Below are 19,466 nucleotides of genomic sequence, written 5' to 3'. Positions count from 1 at the left end.
CGCGGCTTGCTGGCAGGTGGCGGGGGCGGGAGGCGGTGGAGTCGGTGGAGTCGGGAGCGGCCATGGCGCGGGCGGGGCGGGTGGCGGTAGCGGGGCCGGGCGTGGCGCCGCGGGGCCGGCGGGGGAGCAGCGGCCGCGGCCCCGCGGAGCGCCTGTAGCCGCGGCCGGGCCGCAGGCTGGCGAGCCGGGGCGCGCTGGCGGCGGCCGAAGAGGAGGAGGGGGGAGGCGGGAGCCAGCTGCCGGCCGCGCCGCCGCCGACGCCGACGCCCCACAAGAGGATGAAGAAGCGGAAGGAGCTGAACGCCCTCATCGGCCTGGCCGCCGACGGCCGCAGGAAGAAGCCCGCTAAGAAGGGCTCGGGCCACCGGTTGCTGCGCACGGAGCCGCCCGCCTCCGACTCCGAGTCCAGCTCCGAGGAAGACGAGTTCGCGGCGGCGGGGGTGCGGGGCCGCTGCGGAAAGTGAGTCCCCGGGGCCGCCGCTGGCTCCCCGGCCCGGTCCTACCCGCTCGGGTCCCAGGCCCTGGCCCCTCCGCACGGGAAGCCTCTCGGTCTCCGGGGCCGTGTTGCCTTCATCGGGTCAGGTTCGCGGTTACGGGGAGTTTGTGGGGCCTTGGGAACTGCCAGGGAAGACCTGGAGCTGCACCGAGTGTGTCTCGCCCAACAGGAACCCCGACTTGGGGCAGGAGTAGATCTGACCCATCCTGTGGCTCTTTTATTCTTGGTTTTTCTGTTTTACGCTCACTGCAGCTGAAGTCCTTAGAGCAGCTCGGGGTCAGTTGCTTGAAATGTTGAGCACAGTTATCCCCGTGTGGTCAGCGTGGCCCGGTCCTGTATCTGTGATCTGACCCGCTGCTGGTTTTCTTGTGAACATGATGTGCTTGTGCCAATAAATAAACTTTTCAGTTAAGTAACAGCGTTATTAACAGGCCCCTAAGAATAATTAAAAGTAGACATGTCGCAGAGAAAGTTAGGCTTTGGCAGTTTGGGATAATCTAGAAGTACTTGTCATAACATTGTGGTAATACATGTTCTTGAAGCCTGCTTTCCAAGCTATCAAGCAGATGTTCCTAACATAAGTTTATGTGAGCAGAACAGGGGATTTTAGTACAGAAATCCTGACAATTGCTCTTAAATGTGCTAGATGTGCCTCCTGAGGATAAACTGAACAGAGGCTAAAAGCCCTGATCTCACTCTATAGCCTTATTTATTCTTGGAAAAGCTCTTTGTTAGCTCTTGTCAGCCAAAACATGTGCTCTTCTGACGCTGATGCTTACTTTGATAGAACAGCATTTAAAATAAAACTTTTCTAGGTACTGTTGAATATTCACAATCTGTTATTTTTGTTTTGTCCAGGGGAGACTATCTACGATGCTGCAAGCTCTGTTACCCATTATGTGCGTTTGTCATTCTTACTGCTTGTGTGGTAGCATGTGTTGGCTTAGTCTGGATGCAGGTGGCTCTCAAGGAGGATCTGGATGCAATAAAGGAAAAGTTTCGAACTAGTAAGTATAAAAAAACCCACACTATTTCACATTTGCTTTAAGCAGCATGAAGAGCTTTAGTTGTCTCCTGCTTGTTCAAAGTCTGAAAGTACTGAATAGACAAACTGGCCCTGAGCTGAGGAGTTCCCTGAGCTAAAACCACTTATAGGCTGGGCGAATCTGAGGCAAATGTTATATGTTCTTGCCTGCTCTGTGTCTTCTGAGAGGCAGGGACACTGGACTAGGTAGGCTTGTAGTTGTTTGTACATACATTCCTAAAATTCCTGACTTTGGTCTTGGGAGTGCTCTCTTCCAAAGGAATCCCCAATTTAGAAGAAGTAGTTCTCATCAGCCCCATAAAAACAGTCTAGGGGATTTTGATGCATCCCTAAAAAAAAAAAACCACCTAATGGAAAACACTGTTCTTGTCTTGAGCTCTTTTAAAAAACTTCTAATATTTGCTATGGCATTGCTACAATTTGAATGTTGCTTCATATCCTCTGAATGTTTCTCTCGCTTGCATTGACCTGTTCTTGTTCAACTTTTATGTTGTGTTGCCCATGGTGTGGAGTTGCATCATGTTTCATACTTTGAAGTGTGGAGTTTCTGCGAAGCATTCTGCTTGCAGGTCTAAGGTTTTCCCTGTCATGTAAGGTTTCAGTATTATAACTTCCATGGTGTTGAGGTATAACATGGTGAGATTTGTATGTAAGGCGTGCTTTCGGTTCTCTGTATCTCATCTCTGGACGCAAGAAATGTTTTGGTGCCTTATTTTAGTAGTGTTTAAAATCCTGTATATTGAAAAAGGTGAGGATAAGCTGAGGAGCTGTGTGAATGGCGGAGAAGAGAGTGAAGCTTAAGCGTTCAGGGCTATGTAGTTACATTTTGCAGATTTTGTCCCATGGCTTCGATCTTCATCTTAGAATTTTTGTGCCCAGGACATGAAGATAACCTTAAAAATAAGGCTGGTGAAATCAGTTCAAAAACTAGGAGGCTGCTAGGGCTGGAGATAAGCAGAGGGCTTGGTTTGCTTGTGGTAAGAGGTATTGGGGATACGTGTGTAGAAATTCTTTGCTGTTGGTGTTTAGGGCTTCCTCTTCAGCTGTGTAACTCTGCTTTGAGGTGGGGATGTCAGCGTTGGAACCTGCTGGCTGGGAGTGAGAGAAAGCATTGCTGATAGATGTGCTTTTATGTTAACTGATACTGAGCTCTGAAAGTTAGCTGTAACTGGTGTCCACCAGTTATGGAGGATATCTTCAGTTACAGGTGCTGCTTTGTGGCTGTGAGTGTACCGAACAGCTCTGTAGTAGCTGTTTCTGTGTTCTGGGTATGCTGGCTGCTGCTCTTTATGGACTGGTCTGCTTTGAAGGGGCCTGCCTAGCTCAGTCAGTAGAGCGTGAGGCTCTTAATCTCAGAATCGTGTGTCTGAGCTTCACGTTGGGCACCGTAAAGGAACTGTCATGGTTTAACGCCAGCTGGCAACTGAGTACCATGCAGCCAATCACTCACTCCTCCCTCTTTCTTAGATGGATTGGGGGACAGAATTGGAAAGAAAGGAAAATCTATGGGTTGAGATAAAGACAGTTTACTAGGACAGCAAGGGAAAATGTAATAATAAAATACATCAATAATGATAATAAAACATAATGATAATAGAATATACAAAATGAACGATGCACAACTTCTTGCTGCCTGATGACTGAAACAGCCCATCCTCAGCTGCAATCGGGGAATGGAACCAAGAGAGATCTCGGAATGGTCCTGAGAGAGAGGGAGCTGCCCACCAGCCAGCCCCTGCTTGTCTACTGAGCGTGACATCAGTGGTGTGGAATACTTCCTTTGGCCGGTTTTGGGTCAGCTGTACTGGCTGTACCTGCACGTTAGCAAAAACTGGGAAGCTGAAAAAAGTCTTTGATGTCTTGGCAGCAACTAATAGTGTCAGTGTATTATCAGTGATCTTCACGTACCAAATCCCATACTAAATCCAAAACAGATCAGCTACTGGGAGGAAGATTAGCTCCATCCCAGCTGAAACCAGGACAAGTATGTACTGGCAGTAGAAGTTTTGCACAATGACAACATTTGTTGGCTTTGGTGTAGTTAAGTTTCATAATTCCTGTTCTACATAGACGTCTTTGTTAAAGCAGTTGTTCTCTCTGAGCTTACTGTCGGGCAATTACAGATGTGCTTGTTTTCTTCTTCATAGCTCTGATAGAAAAGCCATGCATTTTATACTTCATTTAGTGATAAAATAGTCTCAAATTTTCTTAACACAGTAGTAGCATGCAGAGAAGCTGGATGGAAGGCTCATAATGAGGCACAGCATTAAAAACAGCAACAAAAATGCAGATATCAAGAATAACCTGGTTCCTGAAAGATAATGTGCTTTGGTGGGATGTGTGGGTGGACAGAGAAATTGAGGCATGGGATCCATCTGTCCTGCAGCAAGTTTGGAAAAAGAACCTTCCTCCTCTTAATCTTCATCCAGATTTCTCCCCATAAGAGCAGATTCCTGTGGCAATATATGTTAATGTTCTGCCATCTTTTGGACAAACGGAGTATGGTATGAGTGCTTTTTAAAAATAAGACCTCTTTGCATCTAATTTATTTGGGATAGGGGGAAGTCATTGTGGCGTTTCCCTTCAGTTGTTAGTAATGATGCTAAGAATGTATAAAATACTTAACCTTCCTAGCACTGCAAAAAACTCTTATGTGGAGTCTCACTGAACACAGTGAGAGTGGCAAAACAGAAAATAATTTGTTTATAAGAGCCTTTGAAACATCAGATTCAGGGTGAACTGCTTGTGTCAGGTGCACAGTTAGCTCTCACTCTGTTTTGGCTGAAATACACCTTTCAAGGTCTTACGTAACCGAAAGTGTTATTTGGATCTCGGGTGATCAATGCGGATTACTCTGTATCTAGAAATGATTTTTAGGACTTGCTTCAAGAAAAGTGAAGTAGGTTTTTGAAGATGCATGGTTTTCCAGTTGTGTGTATTTGGGCATCCATTCCATGGGCATGGGGCATTCCTGAAGGCTTCCTGTTTTGACCTAGTGGGTCACACGTGGAGGTTTGTTCTGGGAGGCACTAGCCACATACCACGTAGGTCCCACTGCTCTTGGCAGCCTGGTCTGAACGATGGCGGTTTGTTGTGGAGCACTCCAGTGCTGTGTTACAGGGTGGAGATGCAGGTTTTGGAAACTGTTGTCATCTCTGTCTCAAAATCTTTGCTTATTTGTTTCTCAGGCCTAGGGATTTAGGATTGCCTAATAGTGCCTGCAGATAAACAGCTTAGTCACTGCAGACCTGGAAGAGCTGCATTTCTGAGGCTCGCTTTAATTGGTCTGAGCTGCGTGTTTCCCCCTTCCTGTAGTATTAATTGCAGTAATAACTGACTTTATTTCCAAGGACCTTGTTTACTGATTTGTTTACCGACAGATCTTAGTGTGTAAGCTGATACTTTTTTTTTTTTCAGTTGTCTTTCTGTCACACAGAACTACTGTAATCACATTAATCTCTTTGGAATTCACTTTATGGCCAGCAGCCCCTTTGCAGGCTTGAAAAGGGCACTGAGGTTCATTTCAGGTGCCTCCTTTGCCCTGGTACTGTTGGCAGTTCTTATCCACGGTCCCATTACTATTTCATGTTCCTCTGTAAAAGTAATGCAAGATAACTGCACTAAATAAAGACCTGCTGAGGTTTGCCAGAACGACGCTATTACTGCAAAGTGTTAAATTTAGTACGGTCTCTCTGGGTTGTCTCTGCAGACATTAGTACTCTTATAACAAAAAGCTGTCATTCTGAACAAATGCTTAATTCTGAATTGGCAATAAACCCATATGTAGAAACTGTTATTGCCTTCTTCCACTGCTGTAGATGTTGCTGCTTGTAATTTGTTTTCTGCCTTTCAACACTGTTTACCTGGACTTTTGGGAATTTTTATAAAACAAATTTAATTATTTTTTCATTTTTTAGTGGAATCTAATCAAAAGACATCATTCCAAGAAATTCCTAAACTGAATGAAGATTTGGTGCAGAAGCAAAAGCAATTAGAACAAATTGAGACTGGAGAACTGGGACTAAATAAAATTTGGATAAATATCACAGAGATCAATAAACAGGTGAGAGGGATCAGTGCTTGATTTTTAAAAAGTAATAAAATATTCCACTCAAATTTATTTTTAAAGAAATTACTCTCAAGTGCAGTGCTGAGCTTTTATCTAAGGACTCTGTGACCATAAGCTAAAGTTTTATCTTTAAAGTTAAAATGGAGTATAAGCTTTATTATTAAACAAGCAAAAAAGTTTGAGCATCCAGTTGGACTGGAGATTGATTGCAAAGAGGAGAAGTTGCGTAACTGGTGAAAAGACTTCAGGCAGAATTTAAAAGAACCTGAGAACTAGGCAGTTCTTAGTTTTCCTGTCAAATAATTGTGTTGTTTATGGTGAGAGAGTTGACATTTCAAATTTCTGAGAGTGTCTGCAAAGATTTTGTAAGTGTGGAAGAGAATTACCCAAATCAGTGCGAGTTTGTGTTGCTACAAATTAAGTACCAGTGTCTCGTGAATATGAGCTCTGCTAATGCGCACTCGGAATTGGAGCCGATGTAAATCTCAGCTCTGTTCTTGCAGCTAGAACTAAGTCACTTACAGAAAGTTGTTTCCTCAGCTATCTTAACTTACGCTTCAAACAAAGCATCTAGCAAGGCTCTTATTGAAATTGTTGCCTTGGAGGGTTAAAGTTCAGAGCTGCTCACAGCTAGTGGTATCAAGAGGTGTGGGGGGGAGCCCTTCCTGACACTGGTGCTTTGGGTTTAATTTTTAAGAGTACTGAGATGCCTGCTCACATTGCTTTTTCTTCAGTCCTGTGCAGTTAAGTGCTTAATGAGGCACGTAAATATATTTGAAAATTTGACTTGTTTTCTTTACTGTGCATTATCCACAGATATTTAGTTTAGCTACTTTATTGGACTTCTAAAATGCTATCACCTGCACCTGGACATTAAAGATACTTGCACATGGTTCTTGCACGTCCTCAAGTTACTTCAGGGTCTGGTCACAGTCTGAGCTGGCTCTTCTGGGGATCAAAATTTAGTTACTTTTTTTTTTCCATGAATTGTTGGGATGTGCTGCTGGGAATTATTTCAGCCAATATTCACAGCTGTGGAACCAAAGACTCTGCACACCAGCTGATCATTGTTGGCCTAATGTGAAGTTAGGATTTTGCCCATTTCTTCAGCTTGCAAAACAACTTTTTTTTTTTTAACCAGAAGAAAGTAGATTTTATCCACTCTACTCTTGTGTTGTCAGATGTGAAAAGAAATAGTTTTTCTTAATTTTGACTACTGACGGCTACAAATGGATCTTAAAGTGATAGTGTTAGCAATTAATGACTAGCATGTAGTTGCTTTTAATTAATTTGTCAACTGGAATGAATAAGGAATCTTGAAGACTCGTTTAATAGCTTGCTGTCTGGGTCAAACAACTGACAGAAATTGAGCTAACCTGCTGTACCTAGATTGTCACTGTTTCACTTGTGTAGCAGGTTTGGGTGGTACGTGCAACTTATTTGCCTGTCACTCAGTTAGGGAAATTGCCTGGCTTCCCTGGGTTTTGCTAGGCAGATTTGATTACTAAATACAGAAGTGGATGACTCTATCTTCCATGTAAGGGCTTCTTGCACAATTTAAAAAATCTTTCTTGGGCAACAGCCCCTTTCTAAGGTGTTGAATATAAAATGGGCAGAAGGTACCTTACTGAAAGGAAGGGGCTTCTATGGCTTTCATTCAGTTTAAAAAAAAAAAAATCTTGTTTCTGTTGCAAGAGGCAGAATATTTTTCATGTAACGCAGGCAGGACTTCTAACATAGAGATGGGGTTTTTTTTGTGTGTGTACATATATAATTTTGTCTTGCCTTATGTTTTAATGTTGCAAATTAAGTTATTAGTATTGGGGAAGGTCAGAATCAGGATGATGTTGACCAATTCTAAACATTCGTCTTTGGTTTTAGGTATCACAATTGACCTCAGCAGTAAATCATCTCAAAAACAACGTAAAGTCCGCTTCTGATTTGATTTCTCTTCCTCTCACAGTAGAGAAACTTCAGAAGGCAAGTACTGTAAATGTGACTATTGCTAAACAGGTTCTGCTCTGAGGTGCAGCTGGGTTCTTGGGGACAGCAGTGACAACAAGAGTTACCTGAATTGCATGTGAGAAATACTTCCTTCTCCATGTTGTTTTGAAATTGAGCTGCATATACTTGATATTGTATGGTCCTGCGATAATCTATGGCAGAGGAACAATTTGAAGACCTTAATTGTCCTGTTCTGGAGATGCATTTGTTTATATTGTGTTGTCACTTCTTTATCTTGCAGCTGATATTTCTAGTTACTTTCCTTGAGGTTGCTGATCTTAATAGGATTTAAGACACTTGCAAAAAGTCTGTCTGCAGTTTGACACTGTGACTGCAAGTAGGTGGTTTGTTTATCTTTTTTAATGGAAAAGAAAATGGATTGCTTTTTGGAAAACTTCCTGATCTTGAGCAGTGTAATTCTACATCTGTCCCTGCATTGACAGTCTTGAGGCTGGTAGGGGTCGAACTTGGGAGCGATGGGCCTGGAACAGTAGTGTGGGAGCTTTCTTGGTATTCGGTACATATTTAGCAAAACATAAATTGTACTGGGATAGTTTTCTAAAAGTGCCTTGAAAAATGGGCCCTACTGGGTGATTGTCCTGGTTTCGGCAGCTTATTTCTGAAGTGACTTCTGTTAATACAATGTGTTACTGTGTGCCTCAGCTGAGCCTTCTTTATGAAAGACTTGGCTTGTTTATTTTGGTGAAAAGAACGACTTGTTTAAACTTGCCTGGCTCTTCCAGGGCAGTTCTGTTGTTTAGCAATCAATATTTATATTGGCCCAACACCTAACGTCATTCCAGTCATCTTTGTGGCTTTTATGGGTTTCCACCTCTCCTCATTTACTATGCCTACAAAATTAATGTATAATCAAGGAGCTAGCCATAAGCAAAGCAATTAGTGTGGTTTGACTGATCAGGCTGTTAGAATTTCTTTTTCTGGAAGGAGTACAAAGCTATTTCCTAAGCTTCTAATTTGCTGTTATAAGCGTGCTGGATTTTCACTATGTTGTGTCAGGAGTAAGTCTTAAGGTAGTATCCTAGAGCCTGGAACCTGCACCTACTTTATTTATATAATATATAAAAACCTTGTTGCCATCTTACTGCCTTCAGTACTGACAAGACAAAGTGTTAAGAGCCAACAGGTTTCAGCTTACAGCGATCTGTTGAACAGCAAGCCTTTTTATGTTGAAATAAATCCATCCTTGTTCACACTTTGTGAAAATCAAAGATCTTGGCAGTTCTGAGTTCTTTCCAGTCTCTGCTGTTGAGTCTAAGTAAAGTGTTAGATGTGGCATCTGTTCCCATTGCTCTCTTGATGCCATCTTGCTTGCATTTATGTTTTGGAAGGTTGATACAATAAAAACAGTGTTGGCATACTTCCAGGAGGTGCTGCATGTAGAAAAACTACTCTGAGGCTTAAATACAGTGGTTTTAATGGCTTGTAAGTGTCATGTTAATGAAGAGTGATAGGTTTCAAGACTTGGACTTCTTTTTGACCTCTCATAGCATGCTGCACTACCTCCTGTCACACAGGAGAGTGGCAGTGGGTGTAGGTGGGTAGCCTGGTTTTTGACAACCCTGGTGAAAAATCTCCTGCTTAGCTGTCCATTGCATCTGGCTGTCTTTGGAATTACCTGCCCTTCTCGCAAGAAAAGGCTACTGTTCTTAGAACAGGATTTTGATTTTCTTAAGCCCTTTTCCCTCTAGGTACTGTTTCTGAAAGTGGGGAGCTACCTGCTGATGTTAGTCCTGCAGGATTACTGAGGAAGTTCCTCTTGGACAGCGGCTTGTATTCAGACCGATGAAAGGTGCTAAAGGTGTCCTGAGGTCCTCCAGACCAGAGAGATTGCTTACTGAACCTACCTTCAGACTTGCAAAATGAAGAGCTAGAGGGAGATTTGTGTGGATATTGTTTGAATATAGCTAGAGGTCACTTCAGTGCCTTAAGAGCTTATGAGCATAACAAAGTCATAGAAAAAGGGGATTTTTAGATGGATTCTGTTTGTTTTAATGACTAAAGAAAGTATTAAAATTTGAACAAGAAGCATAGGGGCATACTCTGTCCCATTACTGTAACTTCCACTAGTGTTTCTGCATGTCCCAGCTGACAGTCTAACTCTGATAGGTGCTATGCTGTCAGCTGCTGAAACACCAGTGCAGCTTTACAGAATAGTTACTTTCTGAAGTTAGAGCTGGCGGTAGGAGAAGTTCATGTAGATGAAGGCAATGGAAGGATGGGACAGGAGCAGTCAGAAGCAAAGGCAGCTGTCACAGCGCACTGACTGTACCTGCAGAATTCAGAGGCTTTCCTGATGCTTCAGAGCTATTATTTAATTTTAAAGAATGCAACACATGCTTGAGAAACTGATCTGCAACCTTTGTCAGACTAGTTTTGCAATACATGATGTGTCTGATGGGTAATCCTGAAGGACAATTAAGGCAGGATAAATCAGTGATGTCAGCATCCTTGTATTTAATATTAATACTCCGTATAGAGAGGAGGTAAGATGTCTTCATATCAGGAATTTTTTTTAATTAGTGACAGAACATTTGTATTGTTTTGACAGTGGGAGTAGCAAACCTGTAATTTTGGTTATCTAGCTTAAGCTTACATGGTGTAGAGTGTGTCTGTTTATTGGTCTGGAAATGCCATGGATATCACCTGCAGTTTTGTCTGCAAAGTAAGTTCCAAGTGCTTCAAATTTGTGCGTGTATTTTTGTGGCAGTCTGCCTGCAGTTTCACTAACAAAACATTGTGTTTAGCAGATTGAAACTCTGGGACACTGCAGTTTGAGAAAGGCTGAGATTTTTGTCATCTTCTTTATTGCAGACTGTAGCGAACATAGGTAGCACTCTTACCAGTGTTTCTCATGACGTTGAAAATATACAGACAGCTATTGAAGAATACAAGAAATCCATAGAAATACTCCAGAATGATGTGGTAAGAAAATACACTGATTTAACACTGTGTTTTAATGGTTACCTGCCTAATATCAAGCAAGTTTAAGAACTGTACGGAGTTCTTCCTTATGCCTTCGAAATACTTTTGAAGTTTCAGTAGGTGCTGGATGGTACATTACTTCTAATCCCTGTGTGGCATCTTCTGTATGGTACCAAGTATGTATTTCTCTGGAGCCCGAATTATTGGTCCCTACTACACTTTTATCCTGCGGATTTTTGCTTCCTGCTAGACAGATGTTGAGCTTTGGGGATATCTGCTTTTGTGTGACACAGGGTACTGCTTATGGTAACTGTCCGCACTGTCTTAGGAACTGGGAATGGTAGAAGCTTTGAGATAGTTTGTTGGTTGAATTAAGGATGCATATAAGGATTAAATTACTGACCATCTTTACCAGAAACCACTCACTGTATTTATACTGACCTCTCGCTTGGGGTTAACAAACTGAGCCAATAATTAAAGTTTTTCAGCTAAACGGCAGTACAGCATTGCTTTAATAAGAATACTTGCAGATAAAATCTAAATTAGACACATTATAAAATTTGATTCAGTCTGTGGGTGCTATGAAAACATTGCAGGTACGGCAGTGTGTGTGGTGGCACTGAAATGTGTATCATAATACATCATTGAAGAGAGAAGAGCTAATTAGGAGGGTTTCATTAAAATGAATTTGGACTTTGTGTTTGAAAGAGAAAACTTCGTATTAACCTAGTTAAAACACTGCATGCGCAACAGACTTGAGTGACTAATTGTAGCAAAATATCCTTAGCTACAGCCTGGCAGTTATTAAAAGCTTAGTATTTTTTTTAACAGACATTTCGTAACATAATTTTTCTACTTCTTTCCTTAGAAGGAATTAAATCAGATGCCTTCACTTCCCTCCACTGTTGTGCCAAGGACTGAGATAAATCAGACAGAAAATTGCAAACAGGTATTTTCTCCATTGCGTAAGGAATATTGGTACAAGTATTGCTGATACTTAACTTTTTTTTGTGTGTGTGTTTTGCAGTACTGTAGTGAACAAAAAAGTATTATTTTTATCACGACAATACAGATAGCGTCCTTCAAAATGAAATACGAGATAATTTTGCTGTAGTTTACTCCTGTGTACGTGCAAACGGAAAAGTATCCTAGTCTGAGAGTATATTTTAATGTTCTATCTGGATGAGGAGCAAAAAGACTGAAATGAATATCAAACAATTTATAGGTGTGCTTTGTTCATGCAAATGGAAATGTGTTAAAGGCTTTTATCAAATGGATTTTATGGCAGATACTTGCCAATCTGAGCAAATTTGGGAGTGGCATGTATTGAGTCACCCTTAATGTAATGAGGTGTGGAAATCAGGGATTCGGCAACAACAGATAAAGGATAATGTGTGGGCATTTAGCTGAATGCCTTGGAATGGAATGACTGCATTTATTTACGTTTAATACAGTTGATATCTTCCTCAAAAATGAATCTTGTGTATCGTACCTGCTTTCTTGGGTTGATGTAGTTACTAAGCTTGTGCTGGAAAATTAGATGAATAGGCTTTGTGTGTTTGCTGGCACAGTTGAAGAGATTACATTAGCAACAAAGAGGTTAGCGTGGGGGAAAATCTCATTTTCAAACTTCTGAAAGTTGAAATAACTTTCTGAAATCTTCCATTTGGGTGTTTTCAGCGGTGTCAGCGGACAGCCAGTCTGAAGTCTGCCTGGTTAAACTGAGTCAGTGACTGTGTTGTTAGTAGCAAGAACACTAGAGTTTGAGTAAATTGACATGTTCTGGTTTTATATTTCAGGAAACCCAGTTGCTGCATGCAGCTTTGAAGGACCTAAATAATACTGTGACGGCGTACCAAAAGTTGAATGACATCAAGCTTCTGAATGTGGATTCAGCCATTGGTAACCTTAGCCGGAGGGTTATGCTATTGGAAAACTCTCCCATTGCTGTGAATAACCTAGACAAAACGGAGAATTTGTCTACCAATTTGGTAAGTATTTGATGACTAAGGGTGTCTGCTCTTTCAATACTTTCTATATACTACAGATACAGCTTTTCAAACTTAACTAAAGAAAATGTCAGCATGAAACCTGAGACACTTGGGATGTAATTTTGAAAGGCTGGAATTTGTTCCATATTTCTGAGCAGATAACCAACATTAAGAGTATATCTGAAGTATAATTTCTTCCCTGCAGAGTCTACAGAAAAATGTCTGAACCACTGTAACATTTAAGACTTTGACTGCTTAATGGGACAGGATTCACAAATCCACAGATTTTGTAAATTCTTCCAGTGCTTTCTGTATGCCATACCAGGGCCAGTCTTTGAGAACGTGTTCTGTATGTTTAGCAATAAGGAACATGCTGACATTGCTGTGGTACATTACATAACCCAGTGTCTTCATGTTTGTTGTAGCATGTATTTGTCCTGTTTTTTCCCACTTTATGCCTGCCAAATTTGAAGGAAAAAAACTATTGTAGAAAATAATAAGCACATGAATAAATTCTGCTCCCCTCCATTTTTCCTGTAGGGGAATGATGCACCTACCTCTCTAAAACTGGAAAATGAAGATCAACTAGATAATGAAACTCATTCAGATAAAGAACTGAAGGTAAAGTAAAGAAACACAAATTACACTGGATTACTAGAACATGTCATTGTCCTTATAATCATGTTTTAAATTAGATTTAATTGAGGAAAGATCTGCCAGCAGGCTAATCTGATCTAGTTTCTTTTAAAAGTCTAGAGTAGAAGGACAGCTTATCCACTCCATTTTGGGGACAGGGAATCAATTTGGATGGAAGAAAAGTTGTACTAGTTTAAAGTCTTGCCATTCTGACTACATATGGGATAACGTAGCGGAGCTGCTGTAATATCCTTCCATGCAGCTGAAAGAATCTTGGGGGGTTCAGACCATGGTCCAGTGGAACAGGGGACTCTGGCAGCCAGCTCAGTTGAGTTCCCATTGCCGTGCTGTCAGCAAAGCCAGCCCAGCTATCGTGAGTTCACACTGCAAATGGGGTTACAGCATTTATCTGGATTTTAAAACTGTCTTGGCTTATAATGCAGCATAGGGGAAATCCTGAAAGGGTGAAAGGAAGGAATTCAAGATGACAGTGCTGCCTAAGTGTGCACAGCCCCTGTTTGTCCTGTAGCTTCAGAGCTGTCGCTTTAGGAGCTAATAGCCAGAACTTGACTTAGAGAAACTTTGTACTAGTGGAGTCTAGGAAGTGATGAAAGTCGTCTCTCAGTAACAGTCTGATGATCGGCTATGAGTGAGTTTAACAGACTGAGTAGCCAAACTGGGCTGGGGATAAGAGGCGGTACTGCTGAGATTAGTTTCCGTCTTCTGGGAGGAAGGCAGGTGAGTAAACTGGCTACGCTGCCAGTTCTAGGCTTGGATTGGTGTGAACTCAACCTGCCATCTGAAACCTACTCATAAAAAGAGCAAAGGCACTCCAGATTAAAAACTGTAGTGGTTTTGCTTTGACAGAGATATAGTGACTCCTGCATTAGTCAGTACTGCAGACAAACATTTGAAACAATTACGCAATTCAATTAATATATAAATATTCACTCCAAGTATATTTGACTGTTTTACGTTATGATTTTTCAGAGTCTTGCTCATTTATATAAGAAATTTGGAAATTAAATGTCAGATTCTTTTGAAATCAGTGTCTGCAAAATAGTTGCCTATTTTTCAGGTTGAGGTACTGATTCTGTTGTTTTCTTACAGACCATGTGAATTTATTCGTTACATCTTTCTGTATTTTGGGTTCTTATTTTTAAATCTTGTTTACTGTTTTAAACTTGATCAGCCTGGAGACCTCGAAGTCACTCAAAAGTACTTACATATTTTAAATTACTACTTTTCCTGTCATCTCCATCTACTGAAGTGGTGCTTTTTAACAAAATCTTTTTCTACATACGTAGGAAACAGGAACTAGAGATTCTCAGGTATTAAAACTAAGAGAGAAACTTCAGCTGATCAGTGCTCTCACAGGCAAGCCGGAAAATGACAGACCCCTTGAGACATTAAAGAATGGTAAGAATGCCATATAATAGTAATCCATAAACGTGAAGGTTCCCTGTGTAATTCAAAGAATAACTAAGGAAGGTGGATAATTTAGACACTTCCTTAAGACTTTTAGTGAAGATTATTTCTGTTAAAGTGGTAGGAAACTGGTGGCTTTAAACCAGAAAACTGTGTATGATCACAAAAGTTTGGAGGTGACTTTCCGTGCATATAGCAGGATCCACATGCCTCAGTAGCCTGTATTTGAAGGCATAGAGTGATTAACTTGTAGAAGTTTATAGCCAGTAGCATCTATTTTTGCTTTTTCAACATCTAAGTGTAACATAGGGAAAAGGTCTGCATCTCTGTTTACTTGTCTCAATTCTGCACTTTCGCAGTATATATTGAGGAAATGCTGAAGATAAGATTTGAAATACTTCATTACAGTAAAACTGTGCTTGTTAATTTGCTAAGCAGCACCTTGGAAGTTTAGACATGGTGTTGGGGAAGACAGATAGTTGTATTGACAAGGTGAAAACAACCCAGGTGGGCAGATGTGACTTGCTTAATAAAACTTATTCAGCACCTTCAGACTGGGAAGTAGAAAACACTTCAAAGTAATTCTTTGTAATGGGGTTTACAAATAAACATCTCCTAGTGCAGCACAAAAGATTAAAGTTGTATAACTGTCCAAAAAAACCTTTTCTTCCTTCTGTTCTTCCAGTTATTGGTAAAAGGGGAGAACACTGCTGTATTCTGAAATTATTTTGCAGCATTCTTATCCCATACAGCATCTGTGATGCAGAAAAAAAACAACCCAGTTTTATGAGATTTTTTTGATTGTTTGTTTCTGCTAATTGTAATTCTCTGTAATTAGTAAAACTAATAGAAATTGTTTTGTAACAGTTGAAAGTAGTCTGAGTACTACAGCAAAGCCCACAGACCTTTCAAGGCTGGCTTCAAGGTCAGCTGATGACGACACAGAGAGTAACGGACAGCTGAGACATCTGTCCTTACCAGGAATTTCCAGCATCGAAGGTATGTCCCTTCTAGGCTGACCTTTTCTTTTTCTGAATATTTTATGTAAATGTGTAGGAGACAATAACTATAACTGGAATTATGGTAGTGTTTCTGGGTGTTCTGGGAGAAGTGAGGACAATTTTAAAAACTTGAGAACTACGGACTTAAAAAAAAAAAGAAAACAAACTAGCATGTAAAAGAAAAGAAACTGGGATTGAAGCAGGAGTGTGCATTATAAGTGAATTTTAGTTGTTTTGAGTGGCACAGTATTACACCAAGTGTCCCAGAGATTGAGAGAGAAGTCAAGGGCAGAATTAGGGTGCCGAAGGAAAATGAAGTAGGTGTGTGTGTATGTTTGGGGATTTTTTTCTTTTCTTCTTTATCTTTTTTACGAGAACACTGAATGGCTCAAATGAATGGTTTCTGGATCTTGCTGTCCAGTCTCTGCAGCTACTAAAAGGGCAATGCTTTGCATCAGGAAATGAATAGACACTTTTCCCTTTGTATCATCGGTGCTGTTGGTATAGCAACAGTCATTCAGAGCTTGCTTTTGTGGAGGATAACTGCATCTGTATGCAGTTAGCGGTTGTAGAATGGGCTATTAGTCATGGCCAGAAATAAGGATTATTTTTTTCAGATCTGATGTAATTTAATCCAGAAATGTTCATGCTTTTTTCCTCCTCAACTGTTACTGACAGCTTGCAGTAATGTAAAAGGCAAACTACATACTTGGAGATGCTTTATTTAATTACTAGGTAGTAAGACATAGTGCAGTAAAGCTGGAAGAGCAGTTATAGGGTATTCCTCTACACTTGAAGGAGCTACTTCAAAAATTCTTGTTCTCTTTGCAGACCTTCAGAATTTGTTTGAAAAACCAACTGAAGATGCTGACGGAAAACTATCGTATGAAGATCTTCAAAAGCTGCTTGGCTCTACAGCACTGGAGTCACAGAGCTTTAAGAAGTTTGACACTGATGGAGATGAGAAATACTCTTTACAAGAACTGAGATTAGCTTTAGGTGTATAGGATATATATTTAGAAATGTGATATTGATGGATGCTACTGTAGCTGAAGGAAACTACGGGGTATGAAAAACTACGTCTGCACTTTCCCAGTGTTTTACTGATCTTTGGAGCTAAATTACTGTACACATTGCCACCTCTTTTTCCATTTGTGTTTATTGAGAAGAAATTTACAAGTTTAGATGTCAATAGGACATAATATTGGGACTGTGTTAAAACCCAGAAAATTCCCAAACTTGGAAACATTTTCCTCTCATTCTTTCCTTCCCAAGGGAGTTTTTATTTTTAATTTAAAATGTGTACATACTAAAATAAAACTATGGTTTTATATTTCACTGAAATTTGCCTTAAATTAGAGAGCTGCACTTTATGTAGAGCAGAAAGAAACCTGTCATGTAAAGATAGGCTGCTTCTGCTTGTAAATATTTGAGACAGTGTAAATTATGCACATGTAAGAGGAAGTTTGTGTTAGGGGCTGTGTTGGTAGCAAACTGATTATAATGAGAGACTGAGCCTGAAAGGGGATGGTTAAGAGCTTCCGCTGAACTTCTAATTTTGACTAAGTATATCCAGGAGTGAGTTTGGACTCAGGCAGAGGAAATCAGGAGCGGTAAATCACGCTGATCTGTAGCAGGATTTATTTTAGAGGGAAGAGTTTAAAGTTTTTATATCCTGAGCCTACAGGAGCAATTACCTACCAAGTGCTTGAGTTTTCAGTTCAGCATTCTTTTAGCTTTGCTGCATTGCCTCCAGATTACATTTTGTGAAGAACGACTTCTACAGATGCTTAAGAGGTACAAGTCTACAATGCAGCCTGCTGAGTAGCACCTGAATAGTTCATATCTTGAGTATGATGAGCAGTGTGCTGACGGTCTCGCTGACTGGTCACTGGAGATATTTTGAACAGGGTTGCTGATGCTGCGGGTTTCTTCCATCAGCTGTTGTCGGAGTTGCTCCAATGAAGTGTCCTGAATAAAGCTCCTGGTCACCTGGAGTGTGAGCAGGTGAGGAAGGCCCAGAGTAGACCTGTGGGCTGTTTCCTGACTAGTGTGAACGTGATCATTTCTTGGTACTTTACCTTTTGGGTTCCTGCCAGCAGGACAGGAGTGCGCAATCGCATCGGCATTCTCAACTGTTGCGTGCTTTGTAAGTGAGGTTTCCTTACTGTAGAGGAACTTAAGGGTTTGTTTCTGCTAGTGGATCGAAACACAGAGTGTGTTTATAACCTTCTGGAACATAGAAAATGATTTTTGCAGAAGGGATTCTCTTGCAGACTAGATGAGGGCCAAGTCGGATGATTTTGCTCACAGATATTACTAATCTTGTTGGGAGTTTTTTGCATGATTAGTGAAGTTGCTCAGCTTGCTGAAACATCAGTTTATATGGAAGTCTGTTCATAATTGTTGACTTTTATATAACTCTAGACTGGATGTTTTGTGAATAATTGTATTCTGGTTGCATGAATCGGTGAAAGAACGTATGAAATGGAACCCTGTGACCCATTGCTTGGGCTTCTTTCACTGTTGCTCTTCCATCCTGTTTGGGTAATGCAGACGTGACCCAATATGGAGATGCTTTTGATGTGACATTTCAAAACACAGTATTTAAGAACAAAACAAAACCAAACGAACCAACCTTGGCTTTTGAGAGGACAAGAAGCAAACACTTGCTTCTTGCTGCTTCCCACGCCCTTTTATATACTGCTATATAATTCCTTAACCAAATAAAAAAAAAAAAACCCTAGCAATAAAATGTAACCATTCTGGTATTTTATTTGTACATACTGTATCATAGCCATATGCCAGAGTTTGCAAAATATTTTTGGAAGTTTGATTTGTACAGAACTTAACTGACCTTAAAATTTAAGGGATTATTGCATTGCTGTGTGAATCTACTAGTGTTTTGTTTTGTTGCAGTCTGCTTTACTTTTAGAAGGCTCTTCAACAGCAGCAGTGCGGCTGTCAGCTAGAGACAGTGCGTGCTGCTCCAGCCACCCGTGTCCTCTGCCTGCGGCCAAGGAGCCGAGCTGGTCAGTAGTTGGCTCTGGGGCACAGCTGTCCGGTGGTGCTGCTTAATTTGCATGTCAAAGGCACAGTCAGTCGCTAATTGCTGTAGTCACTGCTGCTGTAGAATGGACTTGTGCTATGAATTTAACAAAATCTGATCGTCCCTGAGTACAGGGGTTGCTTTTGTTTGGCCTAGGGTAGCCGGTCGAGGCGTGCTGCAGCCTGGGAGCTCCGATCCCTGCAAGTTCTCTCCTACGCCCCGGTCTCCATTCCGCATGCTTCCCAAAGCCCCCGCGCTGGGTGCTCCCCCGTGTTTTAGTCACGATGCTGTTGGCAGAGGGCATAAAAGCCATGGCTGGAGTAAATACCCTTGTCCGGATCCGCTCTCTGCTGTAGCTGGTGCGTGCAGGCCACGGTTTTGGAGGGGGGATGACCTTGGCCTGGGGAGGCTGTGCGCTTCTGCAGGTGGAGAGTCCTGGGCAAAACGAAATGAAGTGGTGAGAGTGATGAGTCTGGGCTGCAGCGGGACCAGAGCGATGCGCTGCTGAGACTTGCTGTTACACTGTGATTCTTGGGTTCATTTTCAGGCTGTGTTTGTGGTTTTTGGGGTGACTCCTGCGCAGGGATCACCGTGTACCTTTCAGTTCAGTTACTGAGCTATACAAGGAGCAGAGCTGTGCTGTGCCCGCATCGCGCTTCTCTGCTCCGCTGGGTCTGAGCTGCGGCACTCCACGCCTTTTATCGTGTAACGCGACATTTAATTTATCTAAATAAAAGTTCGTTTTTAGTCTGTGTCTCTCCGGCCGTTTCATTTCGGGGGCGGAACGGCGGCGCGGGGCGGGTG

The 19,466-nt window shown here is 41.5% G+C and overlaps 1 protein-coding gene across 2 annotated transcripts; it reads left to right on the top strand.

The window, feature by feature from the left end:
• Positions 1–108: 108 nt before the first annotated feature.
• Positions 109–19,409, top strand: EFCAB14 (EF-hand calcium binding domain 14). 2 transcript variants are annotated; one of them, XM_086753399.1, is made up of 11 exons: positions 109–460; positions 1,355–1,503; positions 5,459–5,604; positions 7,492–7,590; positions 10,447–10,557; positions 11,426–11,506; positions 12,357–12,548; positions 13,089–13,169; positions 14,492–14,603; positions 15,480–15,611; positions 16,445–19,409. In XM_086753399.1, the coding sequence occupies exons 1-11, from the start codon at positions 279–281 to the stop codon at positions 16,618–16,620; spliced, it is 1,461 nt and encodes a 486-aa protein (XP_086609525.1). In that variant the 5' UTR covers positions 109–278; the 3' UTR covers positions 16,621–19,409. The 2 variants fall into 2 exon arrangements, with proteins under 2 accessions (XP_086609525.1, XP_086609526.1); XM_086753400.1 differs by lacking the exon at positions 109–460 and adding an exon at positions 467–582.
• The last annotated feature ends 57 nt before the right edge of the window (positions 19,410–19,466 follow it).

Source organism: Chlamydotis macqueenii, chromosome 8 (assembly GCF_036417535.1).
Source record: "Chlamydotis macqueenii isolate bChlMac1 chromosome 8, bChlMac1.mat, whole genome shotgun sequence".
Lineage (NCBI taxonomy): Eukaryota > Metazoa > Chordata > Aves > Otidiformes > Otididae > Chlamydotis > Chlamydotis macqueenii.
This window is presented reverse-complemented; position numbering and strand designations above follow the sequence as displayed.